This window comes from Tachypleus tridentatus, chromosome 13 (assembly GCF_004210375.1).
Source record: "Tachypleus tridentatus isolate NWPU-2018 chromosome 13, ASM421037v1, whole genome shotgun sequence".
NCBI lineage: Eukaryota > Metazoa > Arthropoda > Merostomata > Xiphosura > Limulidae > Tachypleus > Tachypleus tridentatus.
In genome coordinates, this window is record NC_134837.1 from 218,329,596 (window position 1) to 218,351,226 (window position 21,631).

Consider the following 21,631-nt stretch of genomic DNA (forward strand, 5'->3'; position numbering starts at 1 on the left):
CTGTGTTATTAATAAACTGTGATCTTTCTCTGATTTTATAATCATAACTTGCAAAATGTTTCAGAAAACACTAAAATTTAGCATTTCTTATCTTCAATTGAATTTGGTGATAGGATATTAATAAGTAAAATCACAGCACTAAATTATCACTTTAACACTGGATTTTGTGACTTAATGTTTACTTCAGCAACACCCTTCATATACTCCAACCTTCAAAAGCCCCTGGATTTACTTATGCATGGCTTGAATTAGTGTCGCACCGTGTGCTTCTAAGAAAGATGTTCGTTATCAATCCACGACGAAAGGTACATTTTTAGATAACTTAAATAGTGTTAACTGCTCAATTTTCTTATTTATATATTGAGAGAATACAATATTATGACATTACTCAGTTTGTCAGATAGACATGCAGCAATTCTTTTTGTTCTAGGTTTGGAGAATGTATGCCGAGCTACTGATTGACTTGTTCAACTTTTTAGCCCCTTTTCTGAGAAATGTGGAACTTCCCAAACAGATAAAATTGTTGTATAAGGTGAAAAAAAACTCAATTCCTCACAGTGAACAAACTCTTAAGTGATTTAATGTCGATTTTTTAGTTGAGTTGTTAATTAAGTTTCTATTTATGTTTTCTTGGCTATCTTCTAACAATATTATTGTTAGGTGTGATAATATGAAAATTAAAGAATGTTTAAGGAGTTTGTCTTTCTTTTTGGGGTACAGTATCAACTATTTTTCTTTTATAAGAATTTATCAACTCATTCCTACATAAAATGAGTGTGGCATATATACAGTGTAGTATGGACAATTGTACTTAACCATTTTCTCCAACACCAAGTGTGGGTTACTTTATGTACCAAGATTATCATATATAATTTCTAGTTATAAAAAGTTTTTAAGACAGCCTTACTTTGTGACTGGCATTTTAAATTTTGTTTTCTAGAATTCCTTTTCTAATTTAAGTTATCATGCATGAACTTGCTAAAACGTTTTTAATGAAGTATGCTATCATTATCTTCCTTTTATTCACAATATTTCTCATGTCTGAGATCATGTATATTTAGCAGTTTTGCTTTGTAAAGTAAAATATTCATTTAGAATTTATAGTTACTGACATGTTTGTTATTTCATAGTATTTTAGTAAGCTTAATACTTGTGTAATATTCTTTGTTTCTAATGTTCCTCATTGAGTGATTTTCATCTAAAATATAAAACAAGGTGCGTGTCTATGTTTACATAATGCAGTTTTATAACTCTGTAGGAATAGGCCTAGTAGTTGAATTCTTCTATTTTGTTGCAATAAGCTTAGAAAATTTTAATAACTTACAGCACTTAAAAAACCATTCAGTTCAAATGTATACAGAATTTTACCTTCAAATTTAATTTGTCTTAATGTGAACAATTTATCCAATTTTTTAATTACTTAAATTCAAGATTAGTCTAATCAAACTGATACTTGTTAACTATCTTATAGGGGACCCTTCGTGTTCTGCTCCTCCTACTTCATGATTTTCCAGAGTTTCTCTGCGACTACTATTTTGTACTTTGTAATAGTATTCCATCAAACTGTATTCAGATGAGAAACATCATTCTTAGTACATACCCACACCACATGAAATTACCAGATCCGTTCACTCCCAACCTTAAATTTGACTTGTTACAAGAGATCTCGCAGTCACCTCGTATACTAATAAACTTTGACAATGTAATTCAACCAGCAACCTTTAAGAAGGTAAGTAGTTCCTGTTTAGTAGATTTGTGCTTATATTTTGATTCATGTTTGATTAATATCATTATTAGGGCCACTGAGTACAGCAAAACCAGGAGAACTGTTATAAAGTTAAAGTGCATGAGTGTGCTCACCCCTCTAAAATAAATTTCTTGAAACCATTAATTAATCTCGTATTATTTTCATTATGACACAAGTGGTTTATAATTTGCTCCAGTCTTATGAACCTTGTCTCTAACTATTTTCAAAATTGAGCTTCATTAGTAATTATTCAAATCACTACATATTAAAGGGTAGCGACTAAACACCCTTTAATAAAAACCAGCAAAAAAGACAAATCATATGGAGCATAGCATGGATAATTATATATTCTTAATTGATACCAGCTTATTAGTAAGTACAGATATTAGATGTACACGTTGGGGTAAGCAGAACAATAATGAAAGAAACTTATTTTAGAAGAGCTCCAAATTTTTCTTGTGAACAATGCATTAAAATGAAAGTTGAAAAATGTTTCTTAGAAAGAGACCCTAACTCAATGCTACAAAAGTTTGTTCTTAAATGAAAAGAAAATTACAAATTTATAGTAAGTAGAATGTATTTCTACTTGTATTGAGAAACGCACACTTGCCAACACCTTTATTTAGGTGTGTGGCAATACATTGGTGAAAAGTGTAGTTTGTTGCATAAGGAATGGAATAATGTTTTTTCTTCTATGGTTGATAATATATCTTTTAAATATTCAAACTATTTCAATATTGTCCTCATTCTTTAGGAATTGGACTCTTATATGACCAGTCGAAGTCCAGTAACCTTCCTGTCAGAGTTGAGAAGCATTTTGCAGGTTTGCTGTTTTTGTTTTAAAAACTTGTTAAATGGCTACAATTTCATAGGTTCTACCTAATTCAAGATGTTCTGTTGCAGAAATGTACTGTAAATGATATAGATTAGAAAATAAAGAAACATTAGGACTGATTGTAATTTCACCAATATTGCAGATAAGTATTGATAGTATAAACAGTTTTTCCAATAATAGATATATATTAGTTTCAAGATATAAGTTATTGAAAAAAAGTTTTAGCTGCATGATATTCTAATCTTGTGAAAAATCCCTTTTTCACATATCACATTAATGTTTTAATGTGTTTAGTCAGTCAAGAACATTCTTGAATATCTTGTCTTTCTCTCTCAGTTTTCCTAATGGTGTTTTTATGTATATGGGTAGGCAGAATTCTTTTATAGTAAAGGTGTCTTTTGACTTGTGCATATAAATTTCAACAGAAAAGGACAGCACACAATCCATTTATTTTAATATATTGAAACAAGTCAAACATATTCACAAATGTTTATTCCACAGTTAATCACATTTGTATCCCAAGCTTTAAATAATCTTTTCAACAATAGTCCACATAAGCAATTTCAGGTAAGTTGGAATCCAATGCGAGACAAATTCTTTATTCTATTACTACAACAAAGTGATAAATTCTTATTACCACATTTGTATTCAAAGCTTTAAATAACTTATAGAAATGCCATACAGGATGGTTTAGTTATTTTGGAAATTAAACAATAAGTTAAAATTGTTAAGTTCGTTATATTTTTATTTAAAGAAGGATGACTTATTAAGCTGGTGTTCTTCTTCAGATTATGCACTGTTGTTGTAAGCTGTATATTTTAATATAGAGCACCAGTCAATGTCATCTTCCTTTAAATAAAAATATAATGCACTTGGCAATTTTTCAACCTACAACCTATCCTTTAATTTTGGTGTCTTTGTTGCTTAGGCAGTTTTAACTATTTCAGTTAATTTAGTGTCCAATTAACGAGACTAATTATTTTTATATATTCTGTTATTACAATACAATCTACAATTATTACACTTTAGTAGTATTCCTTTGGTATTTACATTTTAAATTCCTTTCCTCATTGTTTCATAATTATTTCAAATTCTGTACTTCAATGAAAATGTTTCTGACTTTGGCAAATCGTATTGTAAATTGCAATTTATTCCATTTGAAGTAACTGAAAGTATTCATAACTTTAATTTCTAATGTATATTTTGCAAAAGAGCTGCTTCTAAGTATGTAGGTGTCATATATTAAATATAATTTTCTGTTTCAGGTTTCCAAAGAGCCAGGAATGAAATACAATATTCCTTTAATCAATGCTTTAGTTCCTTATGTTGGTATCCAAGCCATTAGTCACATTCAAAGCAAAGGACAGACCCCAAGCATGGGAACAATTGCTCATACTTCTCATATGGACATATTCCAAAATCTGGCTGTAGATCTAGATACTGAAGGTTTGAATAACATTCCATTCAGTCTTATATTTTCCACAAACGTACCAATTTAACTGTGTTTTAAATATCAAAGATATGTAGTTTGAGTATTCATTTCTGAGGCAGAAAAGTATAATACATCATGGTTTGGATGTTGATTTATTGTTTGTTCTTCTATTTCTTGCAGTTATGTAAATCTTTATTTTTAATGTTTATTATTCTAACATTTTGGTTTGACTGTAATTTTAAGGGGGACTTAAATCCTTTATTCCATTAGAGCATTATTGCATAAATGATCTATCAATAGATGTTTCCTAATTTATGAAAATAAGGAGCTGTTTTCTGTGAAGATTTATTTTTCTTTTGAATGTGATTACATCACATTACAAAATCACGAAGTATTCAGTGTACTAAACATATTGCAAGAATTAATACATATAAAACACTTTGTACCTGTAATTATGCAGTTTCTTAGAAGAAAGTTGTACTTGCAAAACTGAAAAGAAATCAATTAAAACACTTGCTATGCAGCATAAATATAAATCTGATGTAATTTACTAGGAAAATTTGTATTAAATGTGTACTTATAATTCTATACAACCTTTATCGTTATTAAGAATTAGTAGTAAGTGTTTGTTTATTCATTGAGTAGACATGTATAAAAAATAAAATAAAAAATAGTGTGACATCACAATACTTTCTGTTCCTGTCATGAATGTTCTCCTTGAGTTATTCCTAATTACAGGTGGCAGCACTTATCTCAATATTCTTAACACTTCCACTTAAATTTAAGTTTTACACAAACTTACAATTACTGCCAATAATCTTTAGAGTTATTCTAAATGTTTTACAATTACTTTCAATCTGTTATTATAATCGTCACTCTATCTGGTTCATTTATCCATTGGTGCCAGTCCAACATTATCTCTGAACCTTTCAAATGCATTTCTAGCAAGTGGCTTTCTAAGAATGTCAGCAGTCATACTGTTTGTGGGACAATATTCCAGTTTTACTGATCCATTCTGCACACATTGGTGAATGAAGTGGTAATGAATATCAATGTGTTTTGTTCTTGCATGACCCACTGGATTCTGTGGCATTGCGATTGTTCCTTGGTTATCTTCCATGATACGAACAGGGTCATCAACTTCAGAACCTATTTCTTGCAGTAATCTTCTCAACCATACTGTTTCCTGTGCTGCAAGACTCAAGGCTATATACTCTGCCTCTGAGGTGGACAGGGCTATCGGTGATTGCTTTTTGCTAATCCAACTTACAGCTGCTCCTGCTTAAATGAAGATATTTCCTGATGTGGACTTCCTGTCATCCAGGTCTCCAGCAAAATCTGCATCTGAGTAATGACGTCTCCTGGTACCTTTTCAAACTTAAGACTAAGATCAGCTGTTCCTTTCAAGTAACGTAGGATTCTCTTTTCTGCTGTCAAATGTGCTGTGTTGGGCTGAGCACAATATTTCAATATTGTTCCCACTGGACATGCAATATCTGGTCTTGTTCCCATTGCAGCATACAGAAGGTTGCCTACAAACGACTGGTACAAACTGTGGTCAACCTGAGTGCTAACACCATCCTTTTGCAGTTTCACGTTTACATCTGATGGAGTTGTAACTGCCTTACACTCAGTCATTCTAAATTTCACCAGCATAGCTTGTATGTACTGTCTTCGATTTAACCATACAAAGCCATTCTTTTCATTCTGAACAACACCGAGTCCAAGGATGTAATGGAGCTTTTCAAGGTCTTTTATGCAGAATTTTTCCTTCAGTGCTTCCTTTATAGTGATTATTTCATCATCACTATCAGCAACCAAAATATCATCCACATATACTGCAACTATTGCTATATTTTCACTCTTCCGTATGTAAACACATGGATCTGCTGAACTCTGAACAAATTGCAGTTCCATCATCCGTTCATGAAATGATTTATTCCAACAGCGTGGTGACTGTTTCAATCCAGACAGTGATTTTTTCAGTTTACACATAAGGTTTTCCTTCCCTGGAACAGCATAACCTTCTGGTTGTTCCAGGTATATCTCTTCATCCAGATTTCCATTCAGAAATGCAGTTATGACATCCATCTGGTGAATTTTCAAGTTGTTCTGCACAGCAAATGCAATCAAGGAGCAAATTGATGCATAGCACACCATTGAGGAGAAGGTTTCCTCATAATCCAGACCATAATACTGTCACTAACCTTTGGCCACCAGCCTACTCTTGAACCTCTCTACATTTCCAGTATTTCTATACTTAACTTTGAACACCCACTTACAACCTATAGGTTTTCTTCCAGCTGGTAATTCCACCAGATCCCAGGTGTCATTTTCTTGTAAAGACTCAAATTCCAGATCTGTGGCCAACTTCCACTCCTTTACATTGCTTCACTTAATGTGCTTGGCTCTAATATACTGCATAAGTTTGCAGTGTGACAAACTGATTCATTTGCTGCTGCCATATCAGCATACTCATGATATCCATAGCAGATGAGGGGGTTTCCTATTTCTTGCTGGTCTTTCAGCTTTATCTTTAGCTTTAACTTCTGTTTATTGGTCCACTATCTGTTCACTTTATGAGATACACTCATTTCTCACAGGCTCTTGACCAAATTCTGTTTCATTAAAGATAACATCTTGCCATATGAAAATCTTCCTGGATTTTTTATCATACAGTTAATATCCTTTGGTGCAGTTATCATATCTAATGAAACGTACCTACATAGACTTCATGTCTAATTTCTGTCTTGATGCATCTGGCACATGTGCATATGCAAGCCACCCGAACACTTTCATGTGTTCTACATCTGGTTTCTTCCCATACCATCTCTCATATGGTGTACTACCATCTTTTATGCCGATGTGGATACTCTGTTACTCACATATGCTGCAGTAGCTACAGCTTCCACCCAGTGCATTCTTGGTAACTTAGCACGTGACAGCATGCTTCTTGCTGATTCCACAAGGGTTCTGTTCCTTCTCTCAGCAACACCATTTTGTTCTGGACAATATGCTACTGACATCTCATGATGAATGCCTCTTGACTTCAAATATTGCTGGAACTCATTTGATGTATATTCTCTGCCATTATCTGTGCACAGGGTTTTTATGCTCTCTCCAGATTCATTTGAGTACAACTTCTCAAATTCCTTGAATGTCTCAGACTTCTTCTGTTTCAAGAAATACTCTGCAGCATCTTGAGTAATCATCAATAAATGTAACAAAGTACTTGCTATCTCCAATAGATGGAGTTTGCATAGGACCACAGACATCACTGTGTACCAATTGCAGTCTTCCCTTTGATCTGATTTCTCTCACTGACTTAAATGGCTTCCTGTGCATTTTACCTTCAGTGCATCCCTCACAGAAACTGGCTTCAACAGACTTCTGGAATTTGATTCCACTTACATTTCCACTCCTGACTAGCTTCTGTAACTGTGAAACACTGACATGCCCTAATCGTTGATGCCATATATCCAAGCCATTCATGCTGCTGTTTGAGGCTGAGGGATTCTCAATAACACTGGTCTTACAGCCCAGTTGGTATAGACCATCATTCTTTCTTGTACCCATGGCATGGAGTTGTCCTGATTTACCTCAGATGTAGCAGCTATTAACTCCAAACTGCACAATATTTCCTTTTTCAGTAGCAGCTTCTACTGAAAGTAGATTGCTAGCTAATTTTGGTATATGAAGGACTCTCTGCATTGTAACATGCTTTGAATTACTGACTTTAAATGTCATTTCCAGTTTACAGTTTCCAACTCCAAGAGCTTCAACAGTTTTTCCATCACCAATCCTAACTTGCTAAGGTGTGCTAAACTTGTGATAAGTTGATATGTTCCTCTGGTGTGTCATATGCCTAGATGCACCAGAATTCACCAACACTTCCACATTTCCTATTCCTTTATCCTGGTTTGTTACAAAGGCAACACCATTGTTTCCATCAGTATAATCTTCTGCCACATTAATATCCACATTCTTAGCTTTGTGGACTATTTCCTTCAGTGTTGGACAATTACATTTTATATGTCCCTCTCTGCCACACTTGTAACACTTGAAGCTGTTACCCCTTTTCTTTGTTTCTTGTGTTCCATGTGGTTTGAAGTTGCTGCAATTGGCTAATGCAGTTGATGTTTCATTCAATGTGGTTTTTTTTCTTTTGTTCTTCATAAATCAGTGCCTGTTGCACAAATTCTAATGAGATGTCATCAATTTTGGTTTCCTGGGTTGTTACAATTGTATCATAGCTAGCTGGCAGACTACCAAGTAAGGTAACAACCTGATCTTCTGCTATTTCTGCCCCAACTGCAGCAAGCTGATCCGTTAATTCCTTCATTTGTTTCAAATGTTCCTGGACCATCATGCTTTCTTTCATCTCACATCAAAAATACCTCTTTTTCAAGAATAGTTTATTGGCTAGTGTGTCCCTATCAAAGTGAACACGCAGTACATTCCATACTACCTTGGGAGTTGTGCATGAGGTGACAAGATAGTTGTGCACCTTGAATATTCAGAACAATTGTTGAAAATGTTCTTTCCCTTTTCCTGTTGAAATCTGCCCTTGTTTGATCATTGGCTGTCTCTGCCAATACCTCTGTTTCAGTCACATGGTCCCATAGGTCTTTTCCGCTCAATAAATGTTCCATTTGAAATTTCCATGTGGCCCAATTTTTTTCTTCCAACTTATCAATTGATATTTTATTTTCCATTGTCAAACTATTTCAACCACAACTGTAATATTCCTTTCTTTGATTTAGATCTACTTCTCCCTTTATATGACTTGAGAAAATAGTGTCAATCAATATTTTACTTAAAGTATATCTTGGTATATCCCAGTGGCTTCCAGACAAAGGAAACTAATCACCCAGCGCTTGTGATGAAGTATCCATGTAAATCCTGTGCCATCCAACAAAAAATTGTCATCCAAAACTGTTCTACAGTAATCTTCAGTATCTCCTGGATTACTTGTACTAACAATTTTAAAACAGTTTCATCTGTTTAAGTACTATTAGAGCATTCCTGGGCTCATAACCTGTTTTGTGTTTATTCATTGAGTACACATGTGCAAAAAAAAGTGTGACATCACAATACTTCTTGTTCCTGTCATGTATAATGTTCTCCTTAAGTTATTTCTAACTACAGGTGGCAGCACTTATCTCAATATTCTTAACAATAAGAAATAAATTAGCCTCCTTTTTTTTTTTTCTCCCTTTTGTTGTTATTGCTATGTTTCTAAGTGACACTTGGTATCGCTATCGTAAACATAAGTTGAAGTAACTTGCATGTTGTATGTTATTAGTTTATCCTTCAGTTTAATTGTTTAAACATTTATTTTCTTTGTACAAGTTTCTCATTTTCCTTTTGTCAGGTTTGTGTTCAACTTTTTAAAACTATCCATCAGTGAGTAAGTTTTTTGTCTTATTAAATGATCTTGTTAAACATTTTCTTGGCTTAATTTTCCTTGTTATCAATAGATTCATTTTCACTGTTAGTGACTAGTGACATACATCCTTTTATCAGGAAATGCGGTCCAGCTTCTAGGCATTTTAGGTATGCTTATATCTAAATACATGCATTTGGTGGTACATTCATGATGTTAGGAAACTACATTAGTTCAAAAATAAACTTTGGATACACTACAATATTATAGCAAAAAATCACTGGAGCCTTACCATGTCATCATTGTCTGTCTCGTCACATCTGATTATACTGTATGTAATGGTTGCACACCTTAACAACTGCTTTTTAGTCCAGTGTTTTTCAAAAAAGGCTTCAAATCTGTTGTGTCAAAAGCAGACCATTCTTCCCTACACGATTTTCTTAATTTGTATAATGTATGAGCTTAACAGTTTCCCCAAGCCCACTTCAGTGGTCCAATTTGCACAGAAGTTGATGGTTGCTGCATCTATTGATATGACTGATAATACATGGACATACAGTACAACAGTATTTAATAAAATAAATGCATATTTCACAGGTACACAATAGTTAAATGAGTTTTATAACTGAAGGTCTTATCTTGTTAAATCCATACATTAACAGGGTAAGTTCCAGATGGAAATCCTTTTTTTATGTTGCATACTGTGTTTGAGGGTATACACAGTTTACCTATTGACCACTGTGGATTCTTGCTTGTTAGGAAATACCATAATTTTTTTTTCATTTTGGCTACAGTGTAACTTGAAGTTTACTTTTGGTTATTTTTTTATGCCCAAGCTCATCCATATTCCTTTGCTTTCTAATATTAAGTAAAAGGAATACTTGTGTCCTGTAAACTCTAAATTTCTTGTCTGATCGTATCTGTATAAACTGAATGGGAATGCATTATCAGAAAGGGCCATTATGTTCTTCCCTGAAATAACTGTATTTGTATTGCACTACTTATGCCAAACAATGCTGAAATGAGTCTGATAGATGCCTTTCCACCAAGACTTTTTTGTAACCTATGATTGTTGCCCAGTTTGATATGAATATTCAAAATAATTGTAATAGTCATACTCTAATGTGTTTTGTTAAATGTGTAATGAGTATTATTTCTCAGAGATTTTCTTGAATATAAACTTTTAATAAAATGGGATAGGAACTTTAATTTCAAAAAAATGTAAATAAAAAATCAAGTCAAATAAAAGTTAGCGGTTGTAAACTAACTCTTAAAATCATGTGTGATTCCAATTGAAAAAAGGTTTACCTGTAACAGATGACTGCCTAAGGTTACCTCGTACACTTGTTGTACTGTGTGTAATATTTTTATAATAAATTGCAAAATGTATTATTAAATTTCATAGTTTAATAACTTGCTAAAATTGATTGGTTGAATGAATAAATATTGTACGTGGCTTGTTGCCTTTTACACCTTGAACTAGAAATGCTATAAACAGTTTTAAGAGGAAAGTGAACAATGCTCCTTTGTTTGTTTATATTTGATTAGATCCTTGAAATAGAAGGGGAATAAAGTTTTTCTCTACAAGACATGCAACTATTGCATTGGTAATTGATACTCATTAATGTTTAAAAATCTTAATTCTAATGTTAAACTTTGTTGAACCTCTCACTAGGCCGTTATTTGTTCCTGAATGCAATAGCAAATCAGCTTCGCTACCCAAGTAGTCATACTTACTATTTCAGTTGTACTCTATTGTACTTGTTTGCTGAAGCCAACTCTGAAATCATTCAAGAACAGATCACTAGGTAAGTAGTTTTAAGATGTATATATTTTTTATCAGTTTGCATGTTTATAGCTATGCATGTTAAATGTACTTTTAGAAATAGTTCCAGCAGTAGTCAGATATTAATATAGTTAAAGCAAACATATACTTTCACATAGTTATCAACTAGAACAGCTATCTCAATGAACAGAATTTTTATAGCATTTAATAAACTGTTTTATCTAGGGTTCTTCTAGAAAGAGTAATTGTGAACAGACCACATCCATGGGGACTGGTAGTTACTTTTATTGAACTAATTAAAAATCCAGCATATAAAATCTGGAATCATGAATTTGTGCATTTTGCTCCTGAAATTGAGAAGTAAGTATCTGTAAACTCTTATTACATTGAGAACTTAAACAACATATTAGTAAACAAGATGATCTAATTAAATAATTTGAATTACAAGTTTCTAAGGAACAAATCATAACATTTTAGCCTGAACCTAGATAAGATTTTGTAAGTTAAAACATTGCAGGCCACACTATTTTGACTTTGTAACATAATGGTGGAAAAATATGATCAATAGTCTAAATAAGTTACTTAATACAAATGAGTACTCATGTTGTAAGCCTAAAAATTTGTATTTTTTTTTTTTTTCAATAATGGTATTCAACCATTTTTTCATTTTTATTTTTTTGCTAAAATATTTTGTAATGTTTATCCTTTGAATTGTACAGTAATAAAGTTTAGCTTAAATATTGCTTTAAGCATTGAGACCCTCAAAAATGAAGTTAATCAGTTATTAAACCCACTTCCTACTGGTTGCTACGTTGTTCTGTTCTTTAAAACCTATTAAAACTGAGCACCAACTAGAATAAGGCAATGTTGCTTTGTGAAAGATATACACACATGAGCAAATATTGAGATAGTTATTTTCCTTAATGTACTAATTACTGCAACGAATTTTGTAATTGATATTGTTAGATTTGGGTAATATATAACACTAAAAAAACTAACAACTGGAATTTAAGAATATTATGTAATTGTGAAAAGGTTTATTAAAACAATTAACATTACATTTAAACTAGACTTCTATTATGTCTTCAATGTAGCATACTGGTGTTTATTTACCCACTTTACAGAGCATTTAATTTCAGTCACTTTTTCATGTAGATTATTTGATAGTGTTGCTCGTTCCTGTATGTCTCAGAAACCTTCCGACGCTGCTACCAAGTGAGGGCTTGACTGTGATGTATAGGATCTTTTAATCGTTGTGATGTTATATTGATTGATGTACAAGATCTTTTAATCGTTGTGATGCCATATTGATTGATGTACAGGATCTTTTAATCGTTGTGATGCCATATTGATTGATGTACAGGATCTTTTAATCGTTGTGATGCCATATTGATTGATGTACAGGATCTTTTAATCGTTGTGATGCCATATTGATTGATGTACAGGATCTTTTAATCGTTGTGATGCCATATTGATTGATGTACAGGATCTTTTAATCGTTGTGATGCCATATTGATTGATGTACAGGATCTTTAATCGTTGTGATGCCATATTGATTGATGTACAGGATCTTTAATCGTTGTGATGCCATATTGATTGATGTACAGGATCTTTTAATCGTTGTGATGCCATATTGATTGATGTACAGTATCTTTTAATCGTTGTGATGCCATATTGATTGATGTACAGTATCTTTTAATCGTTGTGATGCCATATTGATTGATGTACAGTATCTTTTAATCGTTGTGATGCCATATTGATTGATGTACAGTATCTTTTAATCGTTGTGATGCCACATTGATTGATGTACAGGATCTTTTAATCGTTGTGATGCCACATTGATTGATGTACAGGATCTTTTAATCGTTGTGATGCCACATATTGATTGATGTACAGGATCTTTTAATCGTTGTGATGCCACATATTGATTGATGTACAGGATCTTTTTTTCAAACTGTAAAATGACTTGTTTCTACATTGTACTTTATAGTTGTAATCCAAGGGATTATTATTAGTGAATTGATTTTCATGGAAATAAAAACAATTCTTAAAGCATACTGCATAATATAATTATCTTGTACTGTACAACGAAATAAGTAAATTGTCGGCAAAGACTAAGTAACCAGATCTATGATTAATTTATTATTAATACACTGGTAGTATTTTAGTTAATATAAACGGACACTCTAACATGCCATTTACCTTCTCTTATCCTAAGACACAGCATAATTTTAAAACATTTATAACTTAATCACAAACATTAGCTGTAATGACTAAAATGAATAAGCTGTATATCACTAGAAAAAACAAAGTAACGAAGAAGCTTAACCACTAATACTGGTATAAAAATGGTGTTGAATGTTTTGTTTCTGTTTAGAATTTAGTCAGTGTATCATTAATATAACACTTTTAAATAATAGTGTATGAAACAGTTTGTAAATACAGTGTATAAACTAAAACGGGATAGGTAGATCTAGTGAACAAATCATGTACTTGTACATTGTTCTCCGTATTGTAAACTCCAAGTACACCATATTTATTAGGTCGTATATCTAAAGTTGAATGTTTTGTAGTGAAAATCACAAAAATAATGTTAATTAAAGTGACATATTTTGACTGTTTTGATCATTTCTGTGTTAAACATAATTTACCTGCACACAATGTAAGAGAAAATGTATGGTTTGATTATATATTCTTTGTTATGTTACACAATATAAAACAAAGTATGAATTAGGGAAGTTATGCGTCTTGTGACCCTATTCTTACGGTTTTGTATATTAACAGTTCCCACTACTTAAGTAAGATACGTAACATTTTCGTATGTTTAAAATATAGTACGCTTTAAAATATTTAATGGTGTTTGAAAAGGTTAACAATTTTAATCGTTTAGTATAAACTCTGATTTAAATCTCTAAACTACTTGTATCGCCCACAACAACAAATTATTGAACATTTCAGTTTTGCTAAAACGCAAAATAACATAGGTAAATCTACATTATTACGTCACATTTTGAAATACGAATGATACTGTGATTTAACTAATAATAATTTAATGTAGAATATCTCGTGCTTGTTAAATATATTATATCGTAATTCATACCTGTATCACCGTCATTTTCAAAAGCGAATGCTTGAGCTTTGTTTGCGTGCTCAGATTTTCAAGTTGTGGATGAACGAACGCTCGGACAAACCTCATGGTTCCCAACATGACATGTTTTATGGTCTCGTGCTTTCCAGTTGGATAATGTTATGCACAAACCGTGGTGTTACTACCTTTTTACGGGCCCGGCAGGGCCTGGTGGTTAAAGCACTCGACTCGTAATCCGAGAGTCGCGAGTTCAAATTCCCGTCACACCAACCATGCCCGCCCATTTAGCCGTGGAGGTGTTATAATGTTACGACCAATCCCAGTATTTGCTGGTAAGAGTAGCCCAAGAGTTTGGCAGCGGATGTTGATGGTTAGCTGCTTTCCTTCCAGTCTTACACTGTTAAATTAGGAACGGCTAGCGCAGAACCCCCTCGTGTAACTTTAAGCGAAATTCAAAACAAACGAAGCATTTTTTTTTAGATTGTTTATTGTGTTTTGTTTGTCAGAAGTTACTTAAATGTGGTGGGCGGTTCAGTACGTGTGATTCAGTCTGTTATGACTGGGAAGTAGTTTTGTTTTAATAAGTTAGGTTAGTACTGTATGTTATTTCTTCTTGCGTGAACGTAAATACTATTTTCGTTTCGGTGGGCGAGACCTGAAAGGTTTACAGACTAGTAACCGTCTTGTTTCGTAGTACCTAAACAACGTGGAATATTTGTTAATGTCTTTCTTCGTCATAACGAGAAACTGAGTAAATGTGGTAATTTATATTCACTAGTCCTAATACAACGGAAATTGAGTAGTCAAATCTGAGCTTCGTAGCGCATCCTCTATTAAGATGCTTTAGTGTATTTTTTGGTAGACCCGAATCATTCTTTGCTATAGAGTTTGATTAAATAATTGTAGCGGATTTTTGTAAGGTGTAATTTATATTGGCGTAATCAGTTGAATATTGCAAGTAAAATGTGACTGTTGTGTGTGGGAGTAAAACAGTGCTTAATTTTTTATATTTGGCAACATGTCAAACATACATATGTAAAAACGGCCGGTTAGGGTTGAGAAAATTTTTATGTAGACGAGCGAAGTATGTTTTCATATATATATTTTCTCGTCATCACTGAATATGTCAAACAGTATCATACAATAAAAAAATCTAAATGATCGTACAACAGTTATATTCGATATATTAGTACCTAGTGCCAGCATATTTCATGATGTAAATCTTGAAGTAATTGATATTAACCACGAATACCGTAATCTCCTTAAAACACGTTATATTGACGACGTATTTCATGAAGGTTACTTTAAGAATAATATATGTATTTCAACCAGAAGTATGTCCTCATGAAAACACGTTATATTGATGGCTTATTTCATGATAGGGCTTTATTACAGTATTAGAGAATCATTTTAATCAGATGTATTTACCCCTTGGAACAGAAGTACGTTTACGAACTTGTGACGCTAAGATCCGGTGTTCGATTCATCGCGGTAGATATAGTAGATTGCCAATGTGGCTCTGCTCCTAGACAGCTGAACAAAACTAGAAATAGCTTCAACAAAGCTCGTTACATTTACGGCACATTTCATCATGTCAACCAACCTTTAGTCGTACGTGTATCTTAACGAGATACATCATATATTATTATCGCATCAAAGCACCTTGTACTCGCGACATATTTCATCATGTAAATCTATAACGTCTATACCAGAACTTAGAGTTGTCTTCTTTAAAAACTATATTGTTGCTTCTATTAATACACGTACAATCACACCAATATGAATTTTTTCTTACCATAAGTTTGTAAGGTAAATGATTGTACACTTTGTATAGAAATATTCTAGAGATGATATCGGAAAATTAGGTGGAGTTAATTTTGCGATTGAGTGCACCACGCTACTGATTTTCTAGCTTTATTTGCAGTAGAGGTTCTTAATCTGTAAATGGAATAACTGAATTATTTAACCGCTTCCCAACATTGTTATATTGTATACAGTTTAATTTCTAAAAGAACGATGTTTTTTCGACTCTAGGAGTTTTGTTAAACATGTAGGCTGTTCTATAGTAGCAAAATTATATACCCTAAGGTACTACTTGTACTAGTATCTTGGGGTTACAACGATATAAGCTAGAACTGGTATAAGTGAATTGAAGCTAAAATGTTCAGTAGCACTTGTAGTAGTGTATGGCTAACACTGTAACAAAACAACGTGAGCAGTGCATATAAATTATTTATTAAAGTGCTCTATTCTCTATATTCAGGTTAATTACTGAAAATTATTATTTAATTATACTGATTTAAAAGAATGTTTTTCATTCGGATTTGCCAGACAACTTCCGACGTCATTACCTGAGGATGAAAAAAACAAGGTGTAGTTCGTCATAATTCTTAACAAATGTGGTATGTGCACCTCTCATAAGCTCAAGGATTTAAAATAAAATATTGACTCAGCGCAGACAGCTCGTAATTCTAGAAACCTGGTCGAGACCCACTGTTCGAGAAACCCTGATTCATATGAATACGTGCAAGTTTTGTTTATTCAGTAATCTAAAAAACTTGGTTAAAATAAGACGTCTACGTAAAATGTTTTTATGATTATTGTTTTAGCGTTCAACAAGCATTGTTAACCTATTTGTCAACAAGCTATGTACACACAGGAGTTGAAATTTGGTTCATTTTCTATTACAAGCCTTATTTTAATCCTTGAAAGATGTAATAGTATTTTGGTAAAGTGTGTCGTTGTAACAAATTTGTTGTCAAACAATTTTTTCTTACATTTGATATAATTTATCAAGCTTTTATTTCTCATTTTAGAATTGCACGAGTGCGTCAATCGAATTTATTTTAAAATATGGTATATACTACCTTCACTGGCAAAGTATAATCTGTTTCAGGATATCGTATGGAATACATACAGATACTGTTATTAATATTATTTCGTCATTCATAAAAGCCCGTTATGTGTGAAAATTTTGATATATCTGATCTTGATTTATTAAACATTGCTGCTGAAGAAATTAATATAAGAGTTCATTAAACGGAAGTTACAAACACAGCGTATTGAATGAAGCATGATTTCTATCAACTACAATACTTAGAAAAATAACGCAGAAACTGTATCTTAACTTCCACTTGGAAGTTTCAAACATTACACGTATCATATTTATGGTAAACGTTGTTTAACCTTCATTACAAGTTTAAACAACTTATAATTTGCCACTACTGTTTACTGTATAAAACCGCGTTAAACTGATGTGAGGTAAATCAGTTTTTGTTTAACTTCGATCAGACGAACTTAAAAGATTTATTGAATTTTTACTCATTGCATAACTGTGTTGTTGTTTTCCTACATACAACTGTTTCTTTCGCCCCACAAAGTCAAATTGTATACAAAACTTTGTGGAAAACACTGACACTTTCCCATACAGCCAAACGTTATGCATAAGTATATGTCCCTCGGTGGTACCGCGGTATGTTTGCAAACTTACCACGCTAGATTCCGAGTTTCGATACCCGTAGTGAGGAGAGCACAGATAACTCATTGTGTAGCTTTGTGCTTAAATAAAAATAACAACGACAAATAAACTCTGTGCATAACACATGCGCAGTTCCATTACATCCAAACAGCATAGGAAACTTTGTATACGTAACGAATGTTCTTTTCCCGTAAAGATGTGAATAGAGAGAAAGTGCAGTTCGTTGAATGTAATTGTTATAAAATGTGAAAATAGAGAAAGTGCACTTATTTTCATTTGATGCATATTGCTGTTAACTTCTGCGTAATTCATTAAGTTGGAACATTTTAAGATTACAAGAATTGTATAAAAAGCTTGTTTAACGTACAAGTCAGGTTTTATTTATTTATTTTTTAGGCCTAATCCTAAACAGATGACAACCAGATGCTTCCAGCTGATAACTGAACGCTACTTTGGAAGGCAGGTAAGAATAAATATACTTTAAATATTTACTATTTATTGTTGGAATTCCATCAAATATTAATTGTTTTTGTAATCATAAAAGAACAAAATCAAACGAATAATTAAAATGTCTAACCTATTTGTGTAACTGTTAAAAGTTGTCTGTTTGTGTATTTTTATGTATTGACCCCTAACTTGTGTCGTTGTCTGTTTGTGTATTTTTATGTATTTACCCCTAACTTGTGTCGTTGTCTGTTTGTGTATTTTTATGTATTTACCCCTAACTTGTGTCGTTGTCTGTTTGTGTATTTTTATGTATTTACCCCTAACTTGTGTCGTTGTCTGTTTGTGTATTTTTATGTATTTACCCCTAACTTGTGTCGTTGTCTGTTTGTGTATTTTTATGTATTTACCCCTAACTTGTGTCGTTGTCTGTTTGTGTATTTTTATGTATTGACCCCTAACTTGTGTCGTTGTCTGTTTGTGTATTTTTATGTATTGACCCCTAACTTGTGTCGTTGTCTGTTTGTGTATTTTTATGTATTTACCCCTAACTTGTGTCGTTGTCTCTTTGTGTATTTTTATGTATTGACCCCTAACTTGTGTCGTTGTCTCTTTGTGTATTTTTATGTATTGACCCCTAACTTGTGTCGTTGTCTCTTTGTGTATTTTTATGTATTGACCCCTAACTTGTGTCGTTGTCTCTTTGTGTATTTTTATGTATTGACCTCTAACTTGTGTCGTTGTCTCTTTGTGTATTTTTATGTATTGACCTCTAACTTGTGTCGTTGTCTCTTTGTGTATTTTTATGTATTGACCTCTAACTTGTGTCGTTGTCTGTTTGTGTATTTTTATGTATTGACCCCTAACTTGTGTCGTTGTCTGTTTGTGTATTTTTATGTATTGACCCTAACTTGTGTCGTTGTCTGTTTGTGTATTTTTATGTATTGACCCCTAACTTGTGTCGTTGTCTGTTTGTGTATTTTTATGTATTGACCCCTAACTTGTGTCGTTGTCTGTTTGTGTATTTTTATGTATTGACCCCTAACTTGTGTCGTTGTCTGTTTGTGTATTTTTATGTATTGACCCTAACTTGTGTCGTTGTCTGTTTGTGTATTTTTATGTATTGACCCCTAACTTGTGTCGTTGTCTGTTTGTGTATTTTTATGTATTGACCTCTAACTTGTGTCGTTGTCTGTTTGTGTATTTTTATGTATTGACCTCTAACTTGTGTCGTTGTCTGTTTGTGTATTTTTATGTATTGACCCCTAACTTGTGTCGTTGTCTGTTTGTGTATTTTTATGTATTGACCCCTAACTTGTGTCGTTGTCTGTTTGTGTATTTTTATGTATTGACCCTAACTTGTGTCGTTGTCTGTTTGTGTATTTTTATGTATTGACCTCTAACTTGTGTCGTTGTCTGTTTGTGTATTTTTATGTATTGACCTCTAACTTGTGTAGTTGTCTGTTTGTGTATTTTTATGTATTGACCCCTAACTTGTGTCGTTGTCTGTTTGTGTATTTTTATGTATTTACCCCTAACTTGTGTCGTTGTCTGTTTGTGTATTTTTATGTATTTACCCCTAACTTGTGTCGTTGTCTGTTTGTGTATTTTTATGTATTGACCCTAACTTGTGTCGTTGTCTGTTTGTGTATTTTATGTATTTACCCTAACTTGTGTCGTTGTCTGTTTGTGTATTTTTATGTATTTACCCCTAACTTGTGTCGTTGTCTGTTTGTGTATTTTTATGTATTTACCCCTAACTTGTGTCGTTGTCTGTTTGTGTATTTTTATGTATTTACCCCTAACTTGTGTCGTTGTCTGTTTGTGTATTTTTATGTATTTACCCCTAACTTGTGTCGTTGTCTGTTTGTGTATTACCCCTAACTTGTGTCGTTGTCTGTTTGTGTATTACCTCTAACTTGTGTCGTTGTCTGTTTGTGTATTGACCTTTAACTTGTGTCGTTGTCTCTTTGTGTATTTTTATGTATTGACCCCTAACTTGTGTCGTTGTCTCTTTGTGTATTTTTATGTATTGACCCCTAACTTGTGTCGTTGTCTCTTTGTGTATTTTTATGTATTGACCTCTAACTTGTGTCGTTGTCTCTTTGTGTATTTTTTATGTATTGACCCCTAACTTGTGTCGTTGTCTGTTTGTGTATTTTTTATGTATTGACCCTAACTTGTGTCGTTGTCTCTTTGTGTATTTTTATGTATTGACCCTAACTTGTGTCGTTGTCTCTTTGTGTATTTTTATGTATTGACCCTAACTTGTGTCGTTGTCTCTTTGTGTATTTTTATGTATTGACCCTAACTTGTGTCGTTGTCTCTTTTGTGTATTTTTATGTATTGACCCCTAACTTGTGTCGTTGTCTCTTTGTGTATTTTTATGTATTGACCTCTAACTTGTGTCGTTGTCTCTTTGTGTATTTTTATGTATTGACCTCTAACTTGTGTCGTTGTCTGTTTGTGTATTTTTATGTATTGACCCCTAACTTGTGTCGTTGTCTGTTTGTGTATTTTTATGTATTGACCCTAACTTGTGTCGTTGTCTGTTTGTGTATTTTTATGTATTGACCCCTAACTTGTGTCGTTGTCTGTTTGTGTATTTTTATGTATTGACCCCTAACTTGTGTCGTTGTCTGTTTGTGTATTTTTATGTATTGACCCCTAACTTGTGTCGTTGTCTGTTTGTGTATTTTTATGTATTGACCCTAACTTGTGTCGTTGTCTGTTTGTGTATTTTTATGTATTGACCCTAACTTGTGTCGTTGTCTGTTTGTGTATTTTTATGTATTGACCCCTAACTTGTGTCGTTGTCTGTTTGTGTATTTTTATGTATTGACCCCTAACTTGTGTCGTTGTCTGTTTGTGTATTTTTATGTATTGACCCTAACTTGTGTCGTTGTCTGTTTGTGTATTTTTATGTATTGACCTCTAACTTGTGTCGTTGTCTGTTTGTGTATTTTTATGTATTGACCTCTAACTTGTGTAGTTGTCTGTTTGTGTATTTTTATGTATTGACCCCTAACTTGTGTCGTTGTCTGTTTGTGTATTTTTATGTATTGACCCCTAACTTGTGTCGTTGTCTGTTTGTGTATTTTTATGTATTGACCCCTAACTTGTGTCGTTGTCTGTTTGTGTATTTTTATGTATTGACCCCTAACTTGTGTCGTTGTCTGTTTGTGTATTTTTATGTATTGACCCCTAACTTGTGTCGTTGTCTGTTTGTGTATTTTTATGTATTGACCCCTAACTTGTGTCGTTGTCTGTTTGTGTATTTTTATGTATTGACCTCTAACTTGTGTCGTTGTCTGTTTGTGTATTTTTATGTATTGACCTCTAACTTGTGTAGTTGTCTGTTTGTGTATTTTTATGTATTGACCCTAACTTGTGTCGTTGTCTGTTTGTGTATTTTTATGTATTGACCCCTAACTT

The 21,631-nt window shown here is 33.0% G+C and overlaps 1 protein-coding gene across 1 annotated transcript; it reads left to right on the top strand.

The window, feature by feature from the left end:
• The first annotated feature begins 194 nt into the window (after nucleotides 1-194).
• LOC143239866 (CCR4-NOT transcription complex subunit 1-like) lies at nucleotides 195-12,599 on the top strand. Its single transcript, XM_076481458.1, has 8 exons — nucleotides 195-305; nucleotides 431-532; nucleotides 1,472-1,729; nucleotides 2,502-2,570; nucleotides 3,848-4,028; nucleotides 11,076-11,208; nucleotides 11,412-11,546; nucleotides 12,342-12,599. Exons 1-8 carry the CDS (start codon nucleotides 279-281, stop codon nucleotides 12,403-12,405), a joined length of 969 nt encoding a protein of 322 aa, XP_076337573.1. The 5' UTR covers nucleotides 195-278; the 3' UTR covers nucleotides 12,406-12,599.
• The last annotated feature ends 9,032 nt before the right edge of the window (nucleotides 12,600-21,631 follow it).

Bases quoted from the DNA above. Each gene is read 5' to 3' on its own strand.
- LOC143239866 (XM_076481458.1), top strand. From the start codon at position 279: ATGTTCGTTATCAATCCACGACGAAAG. The intron at 1,730-2,501 runs GTAAGTAGTTCC...CTCATTCTTTAG, and splicing joins AACCAGCAACCTTTAAGAAG to GAATTGGACTCTTATATGAC. The intron at 2,571-3,847 runs GTTTGCTGTTTT...TTTCTGTTTCAG, and splicing joins AGTTGAGAAGCATTTTGCAG to GTTTCCAAAGAGCCAGGAAT.